The 18,361-nt window shown below is 42.3% G+C and overlaps 1 protein-coding gene across 7 annotated transcripts in view; it reads right to left on the reverse strand.

Moving 5' to 3' along the window:
• The window catches only part of PRR5 (proline rich 5), a 130,520-nt gene that overhangs the window by 59,555 nt on the left and 52,604 nt on the right, over positions 1-18,361 (reverse strand). For 3 of the 7 annotated variants that reach the window (XM_073316435.2, XM_073316425.2, XM_073316414.2), the window contains one exon: positions 13,647-13,760. The exons of 1 other annotated variant lie outside the window; for it this stretch is intronic. In XM_073316435.2, coding sequence (XP_073172536.1) covers positions 13,647-13,750 — 104 coding nt within the window. In that variant the 5' untranslated portion in view covers positions 13,751-13,760. Of the gene's footprint in view, positions 1-13,646; positions 13,901-14,179; positions 14,204-18,361 lie in introns of those variants that run through there. 3 more of the 7 variants (XM_073316396.2, XM_073316404.2, XM_073316445.2) reach the window with 2 other exon arrangements.

The following is an 18,361-nucleotide window of genomic DNA, read 5'->3' on the forward strand; positions in this document are numbered from 1 at the left end:
ATAGAGATCCACAGTGGTACTAACAGACCACCACTGTAGGTCACGGAGTTGAATTTCACCCTTAGAATACCTGATGGAAAAGATTTTGAGAAAACTGAAAACACCACCACACACACCTCCACCCTGTGTTTCTGGTTTTACCACTGACTTAGCAAGCATGTTTTTTTAGAGCTCTGCAGCTGATTTTCCTTCAGGTCACACTACAGTGTACCTGGTACCATGGAAAAATGACAAGTTTCTGAGTTCTAGAATGTAAAGTTTGGATCAAATCTGCCTAGCCTAAGTGTGCTAGTTTGTATTTGACAAGCTAGTAAACAAGGAGGCTCATTGCCTTGTGAAGCTTGTGCTTGGTTCCTTTACATGGTTTAAAAGGCTCCAGTACCAGCTGCTTCTGCACCAGAAAAATGAGCCATGTTTGATAGCAGACATCAAGATCGGGTTTTGGGGATATCTTCTTTCCCCCAAAATTGGTGTTGAAAACGGTTACTCTACTGGTGTGGACTGGGCCAACAGAGTTCAACACCTGTTGCAGCAAGTGGAGAGAGATACACATACTACTGGAGAAAGTCTAGAAAATATCTCAGATATTTTGCTCCAGCGAGTAGGGCCCTTCCAAATTCACAGTCCATTTTGGTCAATTTCATGGTCATAGGATTTAAAAAATCATAAATTTCATGATATCAGCTATTTAAATCTGAAATTTCAAGGTGTTATAATTATAGGGGTCCTGACCCAAAAAAGGAGTTGTGAGGGGGTTGCAAGGTTATTGCGGGGGGGGGGGGGGGTGGGAGAAGCGGGGGGAGCTGGTACTGCTACTCTTACTTCTGCACTGCTGCTGCTGGTGGCACTGCTGTCAGAGCTGAGCAACTGGAGAGCGGTGGCTGCTGGCAGGGAGCCCAGCTCTGAAGGCAGAGCCATTGGCAGCAGCAGCAGCGAGCGCAGCAGTAAGGATGGCCTAGTCTGGTATTGCCACCTTTACTTCTGTGCTGCTGGGCCCTCAGTCACCAGCTGCCACTGTCCGGCCGTCCAGCTCTGAAGGCAGCAGCGCAGAAGTAAGAGTGGCATGGTATGGTGTTGCCACCCTTACTTCTATGCTGCTGCTGGCAGGGCGCTGCTTTCTGCTCTCTGGTTGCCCAACTGTGAAGTTAGGGTATAAGTAAGAGGGGCAATACCAGGACCCCCCTAAAATAATCTTGTGACCCCCCTGCATTTCCCCTTTGGGTCAGAACCCCCAAGAAATCTGTATAGTATAGGGTAAAAGCACACAAAAGACAGATTTCGTGGTAGGAGGCCAGAGTTCATGGTCCGTGATGCGTTTTTCATGGCCGTGAATTTGGTAGGGCACTACTACTGGGTATTAAGCATGGTTGACCCTGTGTAGAAGTCAAGTCCACCACAAGACAAACACTTTGAGTGTGGGCTGAGTGTGAAGCACTGGGAGGAAGGAGATTTGGCAACCACTCTCAAACTCTGGTTCACTTTCATAGTAGAGAGACAGCCAGAGTGTTTAACAGTGAAGAGACCTACAGCTAAACATCTCTGGCCTCATCAGCATGGGGAAAGGAAAATAAAAGTGGTGTGTTAGGGATAGTGAGCATATGATCCAGCCATGCAGAAATGTATAAGCTGACCAAAACAGAAAACAACACCCTCTCTCTCCCTCTGCTATTCATTTGATGACATTTTCAAGATATTAAGTATCCCTTGTTTGAATTCTCCTCGCACGTACGCATTAATAATCCAATTCAGTTGATCTTGGCTGGCTTGAACAGACACTCAATTTACAATCATTTGAAAATTGGTAGCCAAATGTCCCTAGCACACAGTGAAGCAACGTGGCCATGTTTAATATTAGGAGTAAGATGTGAGGTTCAATTAATGTAGTGAATAAAACCAGCACTCTCTACACACTCTTCTGGTTCGGAAATGTACTCTGGAATGTTCTCTGTGGCAAAAATCTGCTACCGCTACAGCTCTCCCTCTCTCTCTCGCTTCGGAGATCTTGTCTGAATGAGGGGGAGGCTTTTCTATCCAGACTCTCAGCAGGTCTATTACTCCACAGAGGGTGCTCTCTCAAATGGAGCAAGACTCTCAACAAACATTGACAGACACAGATTGTGGCTTTTAAGATACTGCCCCCTCCTCCACCCCAGGAGGAGTACCAGAGACAGTCTGCCAGGATTCTTCCTTGCACTGAAGGGAGTACAACCTGCTCCATCCATCAAATGGAGCAGATTGCTCCCTCTGGAGTACACTGGCTTTGCTCTGTGAGCTTGGTGAGGGGGCTGACCCCTTTTTTTAATAGTCCTGCTTCCTGGCAGGGAGCAAGAGTGAATAGTGCCAGAATGCAGGGAGCACAGGGACAGCTACCCTGTGTAGTTGCTCAAGGGAGAAGATTTTGTTTGCCTTTGAGTGACTGCATGGAGGCCACTCCTAACCTGGGCTATTATCTGTAGACTGAGTTGCTGTTTGTGAAGTGTTCTGAGTGTCCCCACAGAGGAGTTATACCAACACAGCTAGAGAGCAGTAGTTATTCTGCTTTAGCTATGCCAGTCAATTTCTAGCTATACCAGACAAGCCATTAGATTTCTAAATGACTACCGCTATCTCTACGGACCTTACAGCGGGACAGCTGCATCACTGGAAGGTCTCCTGTGTAGCTGCTCTCCCGCTGGCATAATTAAACCACCCCCAACAAGCAGTGTTAACTATGTTTTGCTGACAAATGTAAGCCTCTGTCACCTTTTAAAATAGGACCTAAGCACTTTTGAAAACTTTACCCCAGTCAATATGTAAGTTGTGGTGTTTTTTCAATGTATTTGTGTCCTCATTTTCTTCCATTATTATATTAATCTTTTTAAACTTCTTTATTTCTCTTCTAAAAGTTCTGCAAGCCCTAATTAATGACACTAAACAGAACGCGTAGGCCTTGTCGACACGAGAAAGTCACACAAGTTTAATTAGAGGCGTGATTTTAAACCAATTTATTTAAACAGGTAAAAAAGGCTGTGTGGGCATTCATGTCAGTTTGAGAGTGGCTTACGTGTGTTTGTGGCAATTTGTGTTCATAAGTGACTTAAGCTAACCTGAAATAAACCTGGTTTAAATCAAACTATGAGTGTCCCATGGGGGTTGCACCGGCTTTCTAAATTGGTTTAAAATCACACTTAGTTAAACTGGCTCAACTTTCTCCGGCAGAGAAAGGATGCTGTTTCTACTCAGAGAGATCCTGATCTTACAAGCTGTTCCACTTGGGTGGACCCCTGTACCTGTGCAGATCCTCAGGGGGTTTTATATTGTAATCTATGTCATTCAGTTTACGTAAAATGCCGCTATACTGGAGTAATCTCAGCTCACATTTTAACAGTTCAACCTAAATTGGAAATGCTTTATAAAATGTATTCCTCAATCCCTTTTATAACATATCTGTCTCTGAAGCATGCATACATTCACTGATATTGCCCTGAGCACCTTGCACATAACATCACAAAGTTGAAATTTAAGAAAAATAAATCAACATTCCTTGCCAGGTACCTGCAGTGACTGTAGCATCTTTAGAACAGAAGATTCTGCCATCACTGTAAAGCAGAAAATTCTGAATTTTAATGTTGCCTACGATCTGCTAAGTATCAGTACTTATTGTCATTACAGGGTAAAGTTCAGTCTGTGCAAGAGTAGCATAAGGACTACGCACCACTTATGTTCCACTTGGGTAACAGTAGAGTAAGTGCTAATGACTTATGATAAACAATCTGTTCCATCTTGTATTTAGCGGTGACACTCGCAGGCTACGTCTACACAGCACACCTTACAATGGCGCAGCTCTGCCGCTGCAGCTGCACCACTGTAAGGTGCACTGTGTGGCTGCTCTTTATCGACAAAATGAAACCACCCCCAACAAGGGACACTATCCACACCGGCGCTTTTCATCGCTAGAAGTTCTGGCATTCAGAGGGGTGTTTTTTCACACCCCTGAGCGACAAAACTGCCAATGTAGACATAGCCTAAGTACCTTTCCCAGACCTGAAGAGCTCTGCGTGGCTTGAAAGTTTGTCTCTCTCACCAACTGAGGTTGGTCCAGTAAAAGATATTACCTCACCCACCTTGTCTCTCTAATATCCTGGGACTGACAGGGCTACACTGCAGATACAGGTGTTTGAAAGTTACGCTAACTGAATGGTATCATACTTTTTCCCACAGATCTGGTTACTTATATCAAGAGATATGTATCCCACAATACCCTGCAAAGCTGAAGTCAGCTTTGGCACTGGGAAATACAAAATCTGGCAAAGACAAGATATGTGAATGTTTTGCACTGGTACAAGCTTGGGAGGTACTGTCACAGGCTGATAGCACCAGGAAGAAAACAAGAGATCGGAAAGGTACTGGACTAATACAGATTGGTGGGTTAGAACTCAGTAATGTACACAGAAAGACCTCTAACTTGTAAACAGGTCTAGTATAAAAGGAGGTGGTTTTGAATACATATTTCAAAGCACAGCTTCTGTGTAAGATGAACTGCACGCTGCGAGAAACAAGCTTCTCAGAAGGATTGGTGTGCTATTAACTCATTCCTTTCTGTATAGTTCTGCTTTGACTTTAGACAATAAATTTGGCTACGGTTGGTTATTTGGTCACTTACACATTGCCAATACTGAACTGCAAGTGTCGTCAAGCAATGGTTATGCTTTTAGCAATAATATGAAATTCATTAAGAATACAAAATACGGGCAAACTGCATGCATCAGAAGTTTGGTAATGGGATACATACAAAGCCAGACAGGCCCATGAGCCATTGGCACAACGGCACATAAGATCCTCTTTGGTTCTAGCTAATGACCTTCATGACTGTCTGCTATCTCATCCTTGCAACATGACTGCCATCCTCACAAGTCAATGCCAAATGCTATTATCCATAGAATAGTACACAATGCTACACACAATTTTCATTTTTGGTACTTTTTAAAGCCATTATCATGTCTTGTCATGCACTAAACTTAGATATATATAATATTTTGGGACTGTAAATAAAATATTTACAAGAGCAAAGCGGAGGAAGAACCCAAACCACAGTCCCCAAAAAAAGACAACAAAATCCATCTGTTTCTTGAACCACCTGTGCACTTGCTGTGTACAGATAAACTCCCCAATGCTGAATAATGCTGTAATCTTCAGATGAGAACCCACTTGTTTATACTACTGCATGTACAAGTTCAAAACCGTTTTAGTCTACTGATGCACTCCAAGTGTCGAGGTACAAAGATGTGGCTTCTTCTCTCTCATACATCACAACTGCTCATGGACTGATTCTTCTCCTTCAGAATACAAGCAATTCCCTTTAACTTCAAAGTGGTTTCATGTGTCATGTAGTGGGAGAATGGGGTGCAAGAAAGGTGTGTAGTATGTGTGAGTATACGTGCACACACATATGCGCGTGGGTGTATCTGAGCACCACACGAAGTAAAAAAATCCAACCATTTACTTACACTCACAGGCATCGACTTTCAGCTTTCTCTGGGCCCCGGAGCCCCGCCCCCACTCCACCCCTTCCCCCAAGACCCTACCTTCACTCTGCCTCTTCCCACTCACACTCCACCCCTGCCCCCAGCGCCTCCCCCCCACCGCTGAACAGCTGATTGGTGGTGGGCAGGAGGTGTTGGGTGGGAGGGGGGAAGAGCTGATCAGTGGGGCCCACAGAACAGCTGATCGGCGGGTGGCTGGTGGGTGCTGAGCACCCACTATTTTTTTTCGTGGGTGCTACAGCCCCAGAGCACCCACGGAGTCAGCACCTATCCTTACCCTGCAGGGGGTTGCACAGTTTCGGAAAGACAGCACATACATATGGATTGATGGGACAGTTCCTCAGCTGGTGTAAATCAGTGTAGCTCCACTGACTATTGTAATTTACTTCAGCTTCACACACACACACGCACACAGCTGGTCATCAGTATGAATGAAATCCAGGCTGGTAAGGACTAAGTCTTTACCATCTGATAGGCGTTTGGTGACCTATGTGACATAAGTTGATGATCTCAGTTCAGTTCGTAATGGACAAAAGTATCCACATCACAAGAAGCTCAGGAGCTGGGAAGTCTGAACTGGCTCCTCCAATTGTTGGTGAGCCATGGCTAGTTAAAGGAGATCTGCACTCCCTCTGCATAGCCATTTGATCACCTGTCTCCCCTGCTCCAGATTCTCTCTCCTGCTTCTGAAAAGACAGACAATTCATTGGGTGAACTTCTCTTCATTGAGTCCCCCACCTGACACTCCTATGCCATGACAGCTGGGGTGGAGGGCTAGGTTCCTGCCCCCGAGGAGTGCTGGATGTGGACAGAGGACACAGAATACAGGAACAGTAATGTGTCCAGAACTGTGAAAGTGCTTGTGTGTTAGGGGATCGGCGGATTGAGGTTTCCAGTTACCTAAGAGAAGAGTAGAAATTTGTAATGTGCCCAAGTCAAGACTGCAGTAGGGGAGTAGACATCCTGAGTCCCTAAAAAGCTTAAGCTATTTTCATGACAGGACTGAATCAGCGCAAGCAGCTCGTTTTTCAGAACACGCAGCACTGCAGCAAGAACTGAAAGCCTCCCAGTGTTATATGTGGGGCGCTGTAAACTAGTGTGGTGGCGTAGCACTGTCTAATCCGGGAAAAAGCAGGAGGACTGCGTTCTCTTTCTCTTCAACTGCTAACTGACTTCTGTGACGTACCAGACTAATTAGCCTAAGTCACTGTTGCCTCAAACTGTGAGTCATGATGAGCCACCAATGGTTTAAAGAGCCCTTCCTGTATCTGCAGAATCAAACCGTTTGTGAATTCAGCAGTGGGATTTGGGAGAGAAGGCTGAGAAAAAAGAGGGTTCAGGTCAGTGAGCAGGGCTCTTTCTTGGGACAAGTCTATACTTGAGAAGTTATATCGACATAGCTGTGGAACTCAGGGTGTGAAAAATTCACAGTCCTGAGCACCACAATTATGCTGACTTAACCCCTGAAACAGACATGCAAGGCTGACAATGTTTCCATCAGTGTAACCACTGCCATCTGGAGAGGCAGATTACCTACAGTGACAGAAAAACCTCTTCCTATGGTGCTACAGAGGCTTAGCTACAGAGCTGTGCTACTGTAGCACCTAGAGTATAGACATGGTCACACAAAATGAATGAAAAGGCTGGAGAACACCAAATCTAGGTCACTCGTTGGGTTTAATAGGTGGATATGCAATGCAGGTAAGCATGCAAGTAACCAGACAGAAATTTACTTGTTACTGGTTTCTCCACAGTTTGGAGATTACATTCTATGCTGAAAACACAAATATTTCCCCTAATGCCCTAGCCTTTGTTAATATATTAAAAACACAATCTGAAGCTGACCTACACACAAAAGTATATGCATGTGTAAAAAGACACTGTAGTATAAGAAATGAAACATGAAGGTGAATTTAAAGATAGTGTAACATAGCTTTCCAAAGCTGTCCACCTGTCGCTTTTTCAAGATAAGCTCTTGTGACAATTTAAAATTATTTATATCCAAAACAAAAGACTAATCAAGCATTTCCTGAGGATTAACACATTCAAATACACCATGGCAGTGAAGACCTATCACAAGAGGCAAAGAAGCAGCATAGCTGTGAGCTGCTGAAGATAGGAATGTTTTTGACAGGAAGCCCATGCTGACCTGTTTGGGAGAGGTCAAAGGCTGCACTAAGCTCTCACATTTATACATCCCACAGTTACCACAGACTGCAGTAGAATGTCAAAAGAACACTAACTGAAAGGGAGAATGAACCCACAAGAAGAATGGTGAAATCAGCTGAGTGGACCTTCCACTTCACACCTGGAGAGCACCTATGTTCTACTGTTTGCCCAATCAATTTCCTCAGAAAGGCAAGGCTATGGCAGTTGGTATTCTGTAACTAGGGATGAACTAATCTCTTATTAAACAAGAGCAGGGTTGGCTTCCCCAACACTATGCCTTAAAGTAAAGGGACCGCAAAGCGGTTAAGAGTATCATTCTAGCCTATTCGTTGTTTGAGTCTCTGCGGATGCTCCTAACCAGCATTGTAATTAGCACCAAGGCAGAAGGGATGTTTTTTTAAAAGATATGGACTCCAGGCCATTGTGTAACTAGCCTGAGACCAAACAAACTCATTTCACTTGCGCTGTTGAATGGCTATCCGACAGGACAGGATTTATTTTCAGAGTTGTTGAGCACCCACAGCTGCCCATTGATTCAATGGGTGCTCAGCAAATCTGAAAATATCATCCTAAATTTAAAATTTGTATTGTTTTAAAACCAGATTTAGTTAAGATTAAATACCTCTCTTTCCAATGGGCAAAAGCTGTATGTCGAGCTGAGGAACTATGGCAAACCTGGGCGCACAAACAGAGCTGGTCAGGAATTTTTCCAGTGAATTATGTTTTTTGTTGAAAAATGCCAATTCATCACAAGTGAAACTCTGTACAACAGGGTCGGGTTTACCAAATTTTCTGACTGGAAAAAAGGTTGAGAAATTTCTGGTATTACACAACTTTTTGTTTCCAAATTTAAACTAATTTGTCTGAAAAAAAGGTGAACCAAAGAAAAAATGGTCAAACTGAAAATGAAATATTTAGAAATTGTAAAAAAAAAAAAAAATTTTGATTGACTCAAAATAAAACTGGTTTTTCAGGTTTTGAATATTTTCAAGATTTCTAGTTTTCATCCTGATTCGATACAGGAAAAAAGGTCAAACTCTTGAAAACATTCACAGACGGGAAAACTATTTCTCATCCAACTCTATTGATTAACTTAGTTTGAAATTTGACCACCTGTTCATTTTGACCACCACCTTTTCACTTTATATTTCCAAACAAAGGTGTGTAAATGAGTTTTTGTTTGTGCACATTTTTAGGCAATTGCTAGTCTGTAAATGAATACCGAATTCATATGCAAAGAAGGGTATGAGAGAGTACACCCAAGTATTCGGTAATTGCTATTTGTAATTCTCGTGTTCAAAAAGTTCCAGTTAAACAATCAGTGAACAAAAACAGTACCATGTGAATCTCACTAAAAGTCAAGGGGACTTAAGCTTCTAAGTGCATAAATCACTTTTGAGCTTCTAAGTCACTTTGGTACTTCTGAAAATTGTGCTCAAAGGGAACAATTTGCAAACACCCATTGACAAACAACTTAATTTCAGTCTAACATTTAATGAAAATAAATGAATTTATTAAACAGAAAGTCTTCAAAGTGCTTTACAACCATTCATTCATTAACTGCATCAATTGTAAACCCACTTGTGAGGGAGATGAACATTATTATCCCTATTTTGCAGATGGGGAAACTGAGGCACAGAGGGTTAAGAAGCTTCCCCAAATTGAAACAAAAAGAGTTAGTGTTGGAGTCAGGAGTAGAAGTAAGGAGTTTTGGGCTCCCATTTGTTCCTGTGTTCAAACCAAACTCTCTCTCTAAGGGGATCCCATTGAGAAGGTCCGGGAAGAAGGAGCTAAGTCAATACAAATACTGTATATCTGAATAATTAGCCAATGTGGGAAAGGGAAGAATGTCCTAACAAAACTGAAAGCTCAGTACTTTCAGTTTGACACATTTCAAGGTTTCTTTCATTAGTAAAGCCCTGCTGTAATCAGAAAAGACAGGGATTTTTAATTAAAGATGAAACATTGCACCCTCCACAGAGCACTACTTAATGGCAAGCTACTGTGCATACTATATTCCTGCAAACACTAATTCAGGTTGTTCTTAATAATGTTTCTCAGCTTGGATTTACTGTTGATTTCATTATTGTAAGAAACATCTCCTCCTCCTCCTTATATTTTGGCTTATTTTATTCACTACCTCCTACTTCAACTTGTCATCATTTTCCCTTTTTTTCCTAACACCAAGGAGAATATATGTCATTTCACGATAGGCTTTTCCACAGCAGAACCCAACCAGTATTAACCACTGATTAGGCAGTCAATGCCAGCTAAGTCATAAAGAAAACCGCTCTTTGGATTTCCTTTGCCCTCAGAGGGGCCCCACCTTGGCTATCAGATTATAAAGATTATAAACCTTGGGTTTCTCAGTCCAATCGGTTTAGTCAGTATTCAGCCCTCTTTACTGCTGCAGCAGAAAACAAGCAGTTGAAGATAATGCCTGTAAAAGAACCTAAATTATTTTAATCCAATGCAAAGTTTGTGAGCTCTCATGAAGTTGTATTGTTCAATTATGCAGCTGCTAGTTGCTAGTTAACATGTGTTGGCTCGCTGGTGAGTTGGTACACACTGCTTTTGGGGATCATGGGACAGCAGGGACAGAAGAGGCTGTGCCCACAAAGTCCAGTTTGCGTAGTAGTAGGCAGAAGCTCAACAGTGCCTTACTTCCATTTGATTTGACAGTTTCATGCTGTTTTACAGTACTGTAGCTGCGGAGATGAAGGAAAATCCCTGCAGAGGAAGAAACCTTGCTAGGAATGCAATGTGCCAGCGGGGAGCTGGGCAATGACAGACATGGAACCAGTCTCCTGTAATTTGCCCTCACCTAGCTACAAAGGGCAGAATTCACCCTGTCAAAAATACAATCCCAAGGGTTTAAGCGGATATCAACATAGAAGACTTAATGAAGGACATTTTGCCGGACAGTTCATTTTGGCACATGAAGTAGCCAAAACTCTACTTCTGGAGCAGGCAGCATGGGCTCAAAAGTGGGTGACACAGCCAGAAAATGGTCTGTGGGGAGGATGACTAGAGAGAGCACTGACTTGAGTGGCTCTCTTCTGAAGCTCCCACTGGCAAAGCTTATAGAGAACCTTGGGAAAACTAAATGTGGCCTCCCACAGTACTCTGACACAGGGCAGAGTCAGGGTCATTGCCTGTCCTCCCAAAGGATGAGTATCCTCTCTTGAGCAATGGGTTTGGCTGGAGCAGGGGCATTCTGAGGGGTTGTATTTCACACCTCCCTGCATCAGCTTTACTGAATCAGGCTCATAGCCTCTTGCAAACACACACACCCACAAACTGCCACCCAGGCACAGATGCTAAAGTTAAGGGGGAAATGGCAGCTAACGTTTAACCATAATAGATTCTGGCTTGATGAAAATGGAAGGCATTTCTGGTGCTTCCTATCACTTCCCTGATTAGTAAGAATGTTTAATAGTTCACTGATTGAAATAGCAGAAATCGTTCTCCTATAAGGAAGGCAGTACCTTTCCGTAAGCCAAAGGATAATGTCTGAGGACAGTACTTAGAAATGCTTTTGTTAAACAAGGCACTTTTGTTTTACAGAAAACCAAACCAAACCCAAGGAACTAAACAAACAAAACACATGCATGGCAAAGGTTTTCAAAAGTAACCAGTTATTCTGGGTGACCCAAACCTTAGGTGCCCAACTGGAGATGCCTTAAAAAAGTTCCTGAGTCCTGCGTTTCAGAGAGTGCTGAACACCTGCACTCTGAAAATCAGGCCCCTTTTTAAAGTGTCTCGGGTTGGGCACCTACACTTTGAGTCACCCAAAGTCACAGGTCGCTTTTCAAAATCTTGCATTTTTTTGGGTCACATCTGAAAATCTTAACCAGATTTCAGAGAATTGTTTCAGAGTATGAATAGCTAACCCATTACTGAAGCCTCAACTGTCCTGAGATGAAATTATGAAGATAAATTTTACAGAGTGTGTAGAGTATCTGCTAAGGTACTGAGATCCTTAAAGCCAAGACAGGATATGAAGTGCATTAAGTTGCAAGAAAAAGCTACGTTTATCCCCTTGCTTTGCTGCAGAGTGGCCTTCTATTATTTACTATGAAATGCAGAGCCTGCACGTAGGCTGCAGTCTCTAAAAATCACTCATGTTTTGTAATATTTATCACGACTTCAGAGCACCTTGGCACACATACACAGATGCTCACTCTGTCTGCAGAATTAAGCAGTGTGGGTCTTACAAAGCAGCATCTCCACTGGCTTCTCCAGAGGGATTTCAAAGATGCATGCTATGGAAGTTCAGGATGCCAGTGTATTCACAGCTAAGGGAAAGATGACTCATGGCAAAAACGAAAGGTCGGTCACTGAGTTCACAAACCAGTCAAGCAATTACTCACACATGCATGGTTAAACAATACATGATGCGTGATTGATTAAATGCACAAGAGATCTAACAAGTCTCCCACACACAGATGGCAAATACCCATTGGTCATAACTGTACCCACCTTTTCCAAATTCAAAAATAAATAAATAAATATATATATGACCCCATCTTAACTGACCAGTTCTTGGACTGTGTTTTGCACCAACAGCAGAGACAGCAAATGTGAACAGATTTGCCTTTTCTCAGTGCTCATGCAGCACCACAAGTCCCCTTCCATACCATCCCCTAAACCCTCCCTATCCAACTAGGCCAGGCAGCCACTCCCTCTCCTTTCAAATCCGTCCTGACAACTCACTTCTCCCAGGAGTCCCATAAATGCTAATCCCTGCCAGTGAAAGCTGTCAGCACACCATTATGAAAAAGTTCCGAGGACCCTATACTCACACCAAGCAGTATTTTACTCTGCAAATAGCCTTACTGTTTCCCGTGGGACAACCGGCCAAGTGAAGTACTACTCAACCTGAGTAAGGGTGGCAGTATCAGATCTTGAATTAACACCCTCATCTGGGTCTCTCTGTGCATGCTTGTGTTATTTAAGATGCAAGCTTCTCAGGGCTGGGACAGTGTCTCCTTCGCGTCTTGTATTGTTACAATGCCTAACAAGCTGCTCGCACTTAAAGGATGGATCGAAGCACAGTCATAGTGATAGATGTGATTTTTTTTGGAATCTTTTTTGCACAATGACACAATCCTATTAGGAAATTGGTTCTCCTGGACGCTCCAGTGATTTCTATCTTGCTGTAAATATATCTTAGTGCTTTTAAAAATACCTATCAGTAACATTTTCCAAAAGCGCCTAAGTCCCATTTTCAAAAAATTGACTTAAGGCCAGCTTTTTAAAAGGTGTTTAGGCACTTTGATTTTAATGGGAGTTAGGCACCTAAACACCTTTAAAAATCTGCGCCTTAGGCACCTAGCAGTCAATGTCTCAATTAAAGTCAATGGGACTTAGGTTCTCAAACGCCTAAGTCACTCACTTTGGAAAATGTTCCCCTAAGTTACTTGAAAATGTTCCGCTATATATTTTGACAAACAGCGATAGACATAGAAATCACACACCAAAAAAAGTAAACCTGATGGATTATTTTCCCCCTTCCAAAACATACAGAAAGCACAGCAAAGCAGAATATACAGAGAGACACTTTTAAACAAAACCAAATCAACCTTGAACTAAAATGTCTAGCAAGGTGTAAGAACATATTTGTATGTTGGTGCTTTGAAAAAAGTTCCTGCCGGTCAGAATAGGTTGAACCATCTTCAGGAGGGCAAGTCTATTTTTCTGTCGGCATTCAGAGAAAGGTTAATAGCAGCCTCAAAGAGTTGCTTCTGTCTGTTACATGTAACCAGAGACACGTTTAGTAATACATTAATGCAGAAGCCAATGTGCTGTTACATTCCTGAAATAAAGTACGGTTAGGAACAAACTATCCCAGACTGTGAAACAAAGAGAGGGTAATTGTGGAATTAATCATGCCAGCTGCTGTCGGAGAGCTTAGAGGCTCCAGGTGAGGAAGTGCATCGAGCAAGACCTTACCTGTTCCAAGTAGCGTTGGAGCAGGCCCGTCGCTGCTGGGTCCCCCGCTCATCCAAGGCTGCCTGCTCTCTCTTGCCCAGATCACTGAGGCTGGGCGAACTCATGAACTTCAACCTGCGAAGAGTCCTCATGGTCAAATGTGTGTTTGTGCGTGGCAGCTACAGATACACCATCCTTTTTACACACACACAAGCGCAGCTGGAGCAGCAGCAGCAATGCGAGCAGTTCTCTCCGTTTGTTGTTCAAAAAAGAAACTTAAAAAAAAAAAAAAGAAGAGAGAACCAGTCTCTACAGAGCACACCTCTGCCAGCAAGAAAACAAACCTTTAATCAGATCAACTGTGATGTCATAAACCGTGGTTAATAATTTCTCCAGTCCTTTAAAAAAATTAAAGCCAAACTTCTTGCTGCTGCTTTAACAGTTTGCTGGATCCCCTTTAAACCAGCAGCTGCCCAAAGTGGAAAGATTTCCCCTTCCCCCAGCCCCTGTGCACCAAAAATGAAGAGTCTCATTCAACATGCTGCATACTCCACCTGTCATGGGAATTGCTTCTTTTCTCAGTCAACTGTTTTTTTGAGGTTTTTCCCCCCAGCCCTCTCTCTTCACTCATAACTGGAAATGAAATCAGAGGGCAATGGAAAAAAACAACAACCAACCAATACTGACGCACTGAGACTTTATTGGAAAGTTTCATAACTCCCTATGCCCTGCCACGTTACAATACTTACACACACATATTCACGCGCACACACACACACACGGCACAAACCTACTGTTTGCCTCAGAGGCTGTTTAAGCTGAAAGCATCTGATAAGCCACAAGAGAGAGAGTATTAAAAAAAAGAAAGAAAAATGAATACAGACCAAAAAGTAGAAACTGGTGCTTTCATTTTGAGGAACTTCAGAGGATAAATAAAGTGAACATGAGAATTAACTATTTGGGATTTCTTAATTTTTTTAAACTGAAATAACAGCTTCACAATCCGGGGTATGACTAGTCTCAACAAAAGCCCCAGTTCAGTTATCTTCAAAGGGATGAACATCCTGCTCTCTCTGACACTGTAATATTTATGAAAATGATGCTGGAAGATCCTAGCCAATGTCTGACTTGTTGCACCAAGATTTTGTTTCAAATCACAAATGTTTTCATTATCAGTTAAGTACTGACGGACCTTTGTAACAAGATTTCTATAAAGAAAATAGCTTGTAATATAGCATCAGGTTGGACATGCATCAGGTGAGCATGATTAGACAACACTTGGGGCCAGATTCATGTTAGTAACAGATTACTCATCAAACAGCCCAACTTAAACCAAAAGGACTACTCGCAGAGTAAGATACTATTCAGCATAAGGGTATCAGAATTTGGACCTTCTTGTGGGATAAAATTGCACAGAACATTTATAATTATTTGTTTCATTTGTTTTTCTTGTATATGAATGTCAGCTGCCTAGATCTGTGAATACATTTAGAGTATATGTAGGCTTGGAAGGATTCAATTTTTATTATCAAATGTCAGTAAACATCAATTTCACCATACACACGTAAACTGATGAAAAAATAGTTCCATCGATACTTATCAAAATGTACAGAAGAAAAATGCTACTTGAGAACTTAGAGTTTGATTTAAGGATATTTACTTTGCATATTTTGACGTGTGATGTTGACAATCTGTGTTTTAACGGTTACAAACATTAACTTTCTGAATCTTAATGTCTACTGTCATTAAATAATTATTGCCTGCCCTGCCCATTGTCTGACACCCCCACCCATAATTTCCTACAACTGTAAACAATAAAAAGAGAAAAAATGCTTAAAAATAAACATTGATATTATCCTTCAAATTCTGCCATACCTAAGTATATGTATGTCTTTAATAACAAATTAATATAAGTTAGAGGAGTGAAAACAGATTTTGAAATTCACAGATGCCGTATCTGAATCAGTCATTTGTAAGCGCTGTCAAAATCTGAATTTATTTATTCCTTCTCCGCCCTGCCCCTGCCTGAAATTTGACTCAGCTTTTTGCATATTGTTTGTGGGGGGAGGGGGCGTTGATCAGATATCACAAGGAAAAAAAACACATTTTATCTTGGGCTAATATTAATGGTCAAGCGAAGACTGGGTTTAATTTTCTGTTGGCTGCCCCTCCCACCCAAAATACTTGATGTATGGGAGAAGGGCATCATAATGTATAAAACAGAAAAATTCATTTAAGACAAAGATCTAAATCTAACCTACCTTTGTACAAAGACTTGGTTATTTCTACTCTGTTTGAGGGGTTTAAACGTTTGGAACAAAAACAATTCACCATGTACAAGGAAGCAAAGGGAAAACACCCACAACAGTATATCACTGAATTCTAAACAATGAGATAGCTTCTACAGCATATAAATCAGTGATCTAAAACAGATAAATCAGAACCCTGTTTGTTCAAATAGGGTGAAGGACATTTGATTTATCTGGATGAACAAAGAGGGAAATTGGGAAACATAATTTGTATTAAGGTGAGTTTTTCTGGTGAGGTGGTTCAGCTAAGCAAGGATTTACTCTGTTTAATTAAATGACTATCTGATAACCTGGTTAATCTGTGCTAATGTAATTCTGCCTTGTTTCAGTTTCTAATCTCCTTTGGAGGCAAACATTTACCGCTTCTCACCTGCTGTGAATTTGATAGGTTTTACAAAATGTGGATTAAATCTTTCTTGGAATTTTAGTTCCTTCTCCTTTCTTGACAGCACAAGAAAGCTTGCAACTGCACATTGGTTATGCCTGTATATTAGCTATTAGCAATTCTTTTAATGCAATGATCATTTTAAAACTCCTCTCTCAATTGCTTTTCTTCCTTTGAATGCTCCACTTGCTTACTTAAGTAATCTCAGTGCTTGTGATATGTTTTCAACTGCCCAGAGGAAGTGCTGCTGAAAAAAGCAGTACCCAGCATCACACTAAACCTTGGAAACTTGCTAACAGAAGGAAAACAGCTCTCATTCTGTAACTTCAAATTCCACATCAATAGCTGAACTGCACTCACTTCTATCCAACAGTCTCAATAACTGGCCTCTGCTTTTGAATACTACATTCAAAGTCTGTGTTACACACAAAGCAAACCACAAGGGATGAGAATCATTTCTACTTCCACTACAGTTTTCTCTGTTCAGTAGAAGTGGGCAGGCTTTGTTTACACTCCTTCTCCCTCCCACTAACATGGAATCTATGCGTCCACCTGATCAAATGTTGATTTACAGATAAGCTACTTTGCTTTCAATGAAGATTGCCTACATTCATAACAACAGAAAGGTATTTAGCACTTACATGGCACCTTTCAGTCACAGAGCTCAATCACTTTATAAGCACTAACTAAGGGCTTGTCTACCTGGTGTAAAAACAGAGTAGCTAGTGTGCTTTAAATTAACCTCCTAGTTTACTTCACTAACAGCCCCATGTAGACAAGTCCTAATTCCGCCTGAAAGCCCCTGGGAATTAGGCAAAATGTATTATACCCATTTAAAATTAAGCACACAGGGGAAAGCCCAAGATCACACAGTGAGCCAGAGCACAGTTGTGAATAGAACCCAAGAGTTCTAATTCCCAGTCCCATACTCTAGCCACTGGCTGCTAGGCCATGAAGCTGCATGCTAGGAAGAGCATAGTGCCACCTGGCGTAAGAGGCAGAGAGGAAGGAAGGTATGGTTAGGAGAGAGGGGAGGAGTGCTCCCTGGCTGACTTTGGCTGCATCTACTCTTAAAAAGTGGTGTGTAGACTACAGGGACTACACATGTACCTTGCAAAGGCTCTAGCAGCAGGGAAAGGGTCCCACAGTGGGGAAACGCTTTGGCAGCAGGCCCTTCCTTGCTGCCAGGGACTTTCCCCACTTCCTCACTGCTGGATCCTACGCTGCTAAATGCAGCATACTACGCTACTAAAAACAGTAGCATATAGGTGGGAGGCACTGCCTGGCATGTACAGAGCCACACAGGAGCTCTCTGGGCATTCAGGTGTGTAGGAAGCTTTACTCACCTAAGCTGTACCTCTCCATCTATACTATTTACACACATGCTAGCTGGGTGTGCAGTGTCTCTACACTACACACTGCTGTAAGTATAGCTGTAGCCTTTGAGAGATAAAAGGACGGGGTGCTGCCATTGCTCTGCAACCTCTTACTAAAAAAGCAGGAGCCCCCAAAACCCCACTCAATTCAGAATAAAGGGTTTAAATAGAAGGGACTTTCTGAAGGCTTAAGTATTGCACAAGAGCAGGGATGAGATCACCAAAACCAACTAGTGACACAGGAAAGGGAGGGGAGTTGCCATGGCTCCATAATGAATAATTAATTAATCTTAAACACAAACAACAAAACCTGGCACTTTATACAGCCAAGCCCCCCCCCCTCCCCCATCCCCCAAGTACTTCACAGACATTAAGTAATTCAATCCCAGCTCACAGCCGTGAAGCAGGTAAGTATTACTGTCCCTTTTTAACTCACATGGGACTGCAGCCTAAAGGTTAAGTGACTTGACCAACACCACACAGCGAGGTGGTCGCAGAGTAGGAATTGAACCCTTGAGTCCAGTCTCCTATGCTAACAAAAAAACACAACACTGCCACTCAGCCATTCTTCTTGGTCTGATATTCGGAAACCTATTCTTCTCTCCAGGAGGATCCAATCTGTGACTGTGCATGGGTGGATTCCAGAGCTTGCACAAAACCCTAATG

The sequence above is a fragment of the Lepidochelys kempii genome, chromosome 1 (assembly GCF_965140285.1).
Source record: "Lepidochelys kempii isolate rLepKem1 chromosome 1, rLepKem1.hap1, whole genome shotgun sequence".
In the NCBI taxonomy this organism is placed as follows: Eukaryota; Metazoa; Chordata; order Testudines; family Cheloniidae; genus Lepidochelys; species Lepidochelys kempii.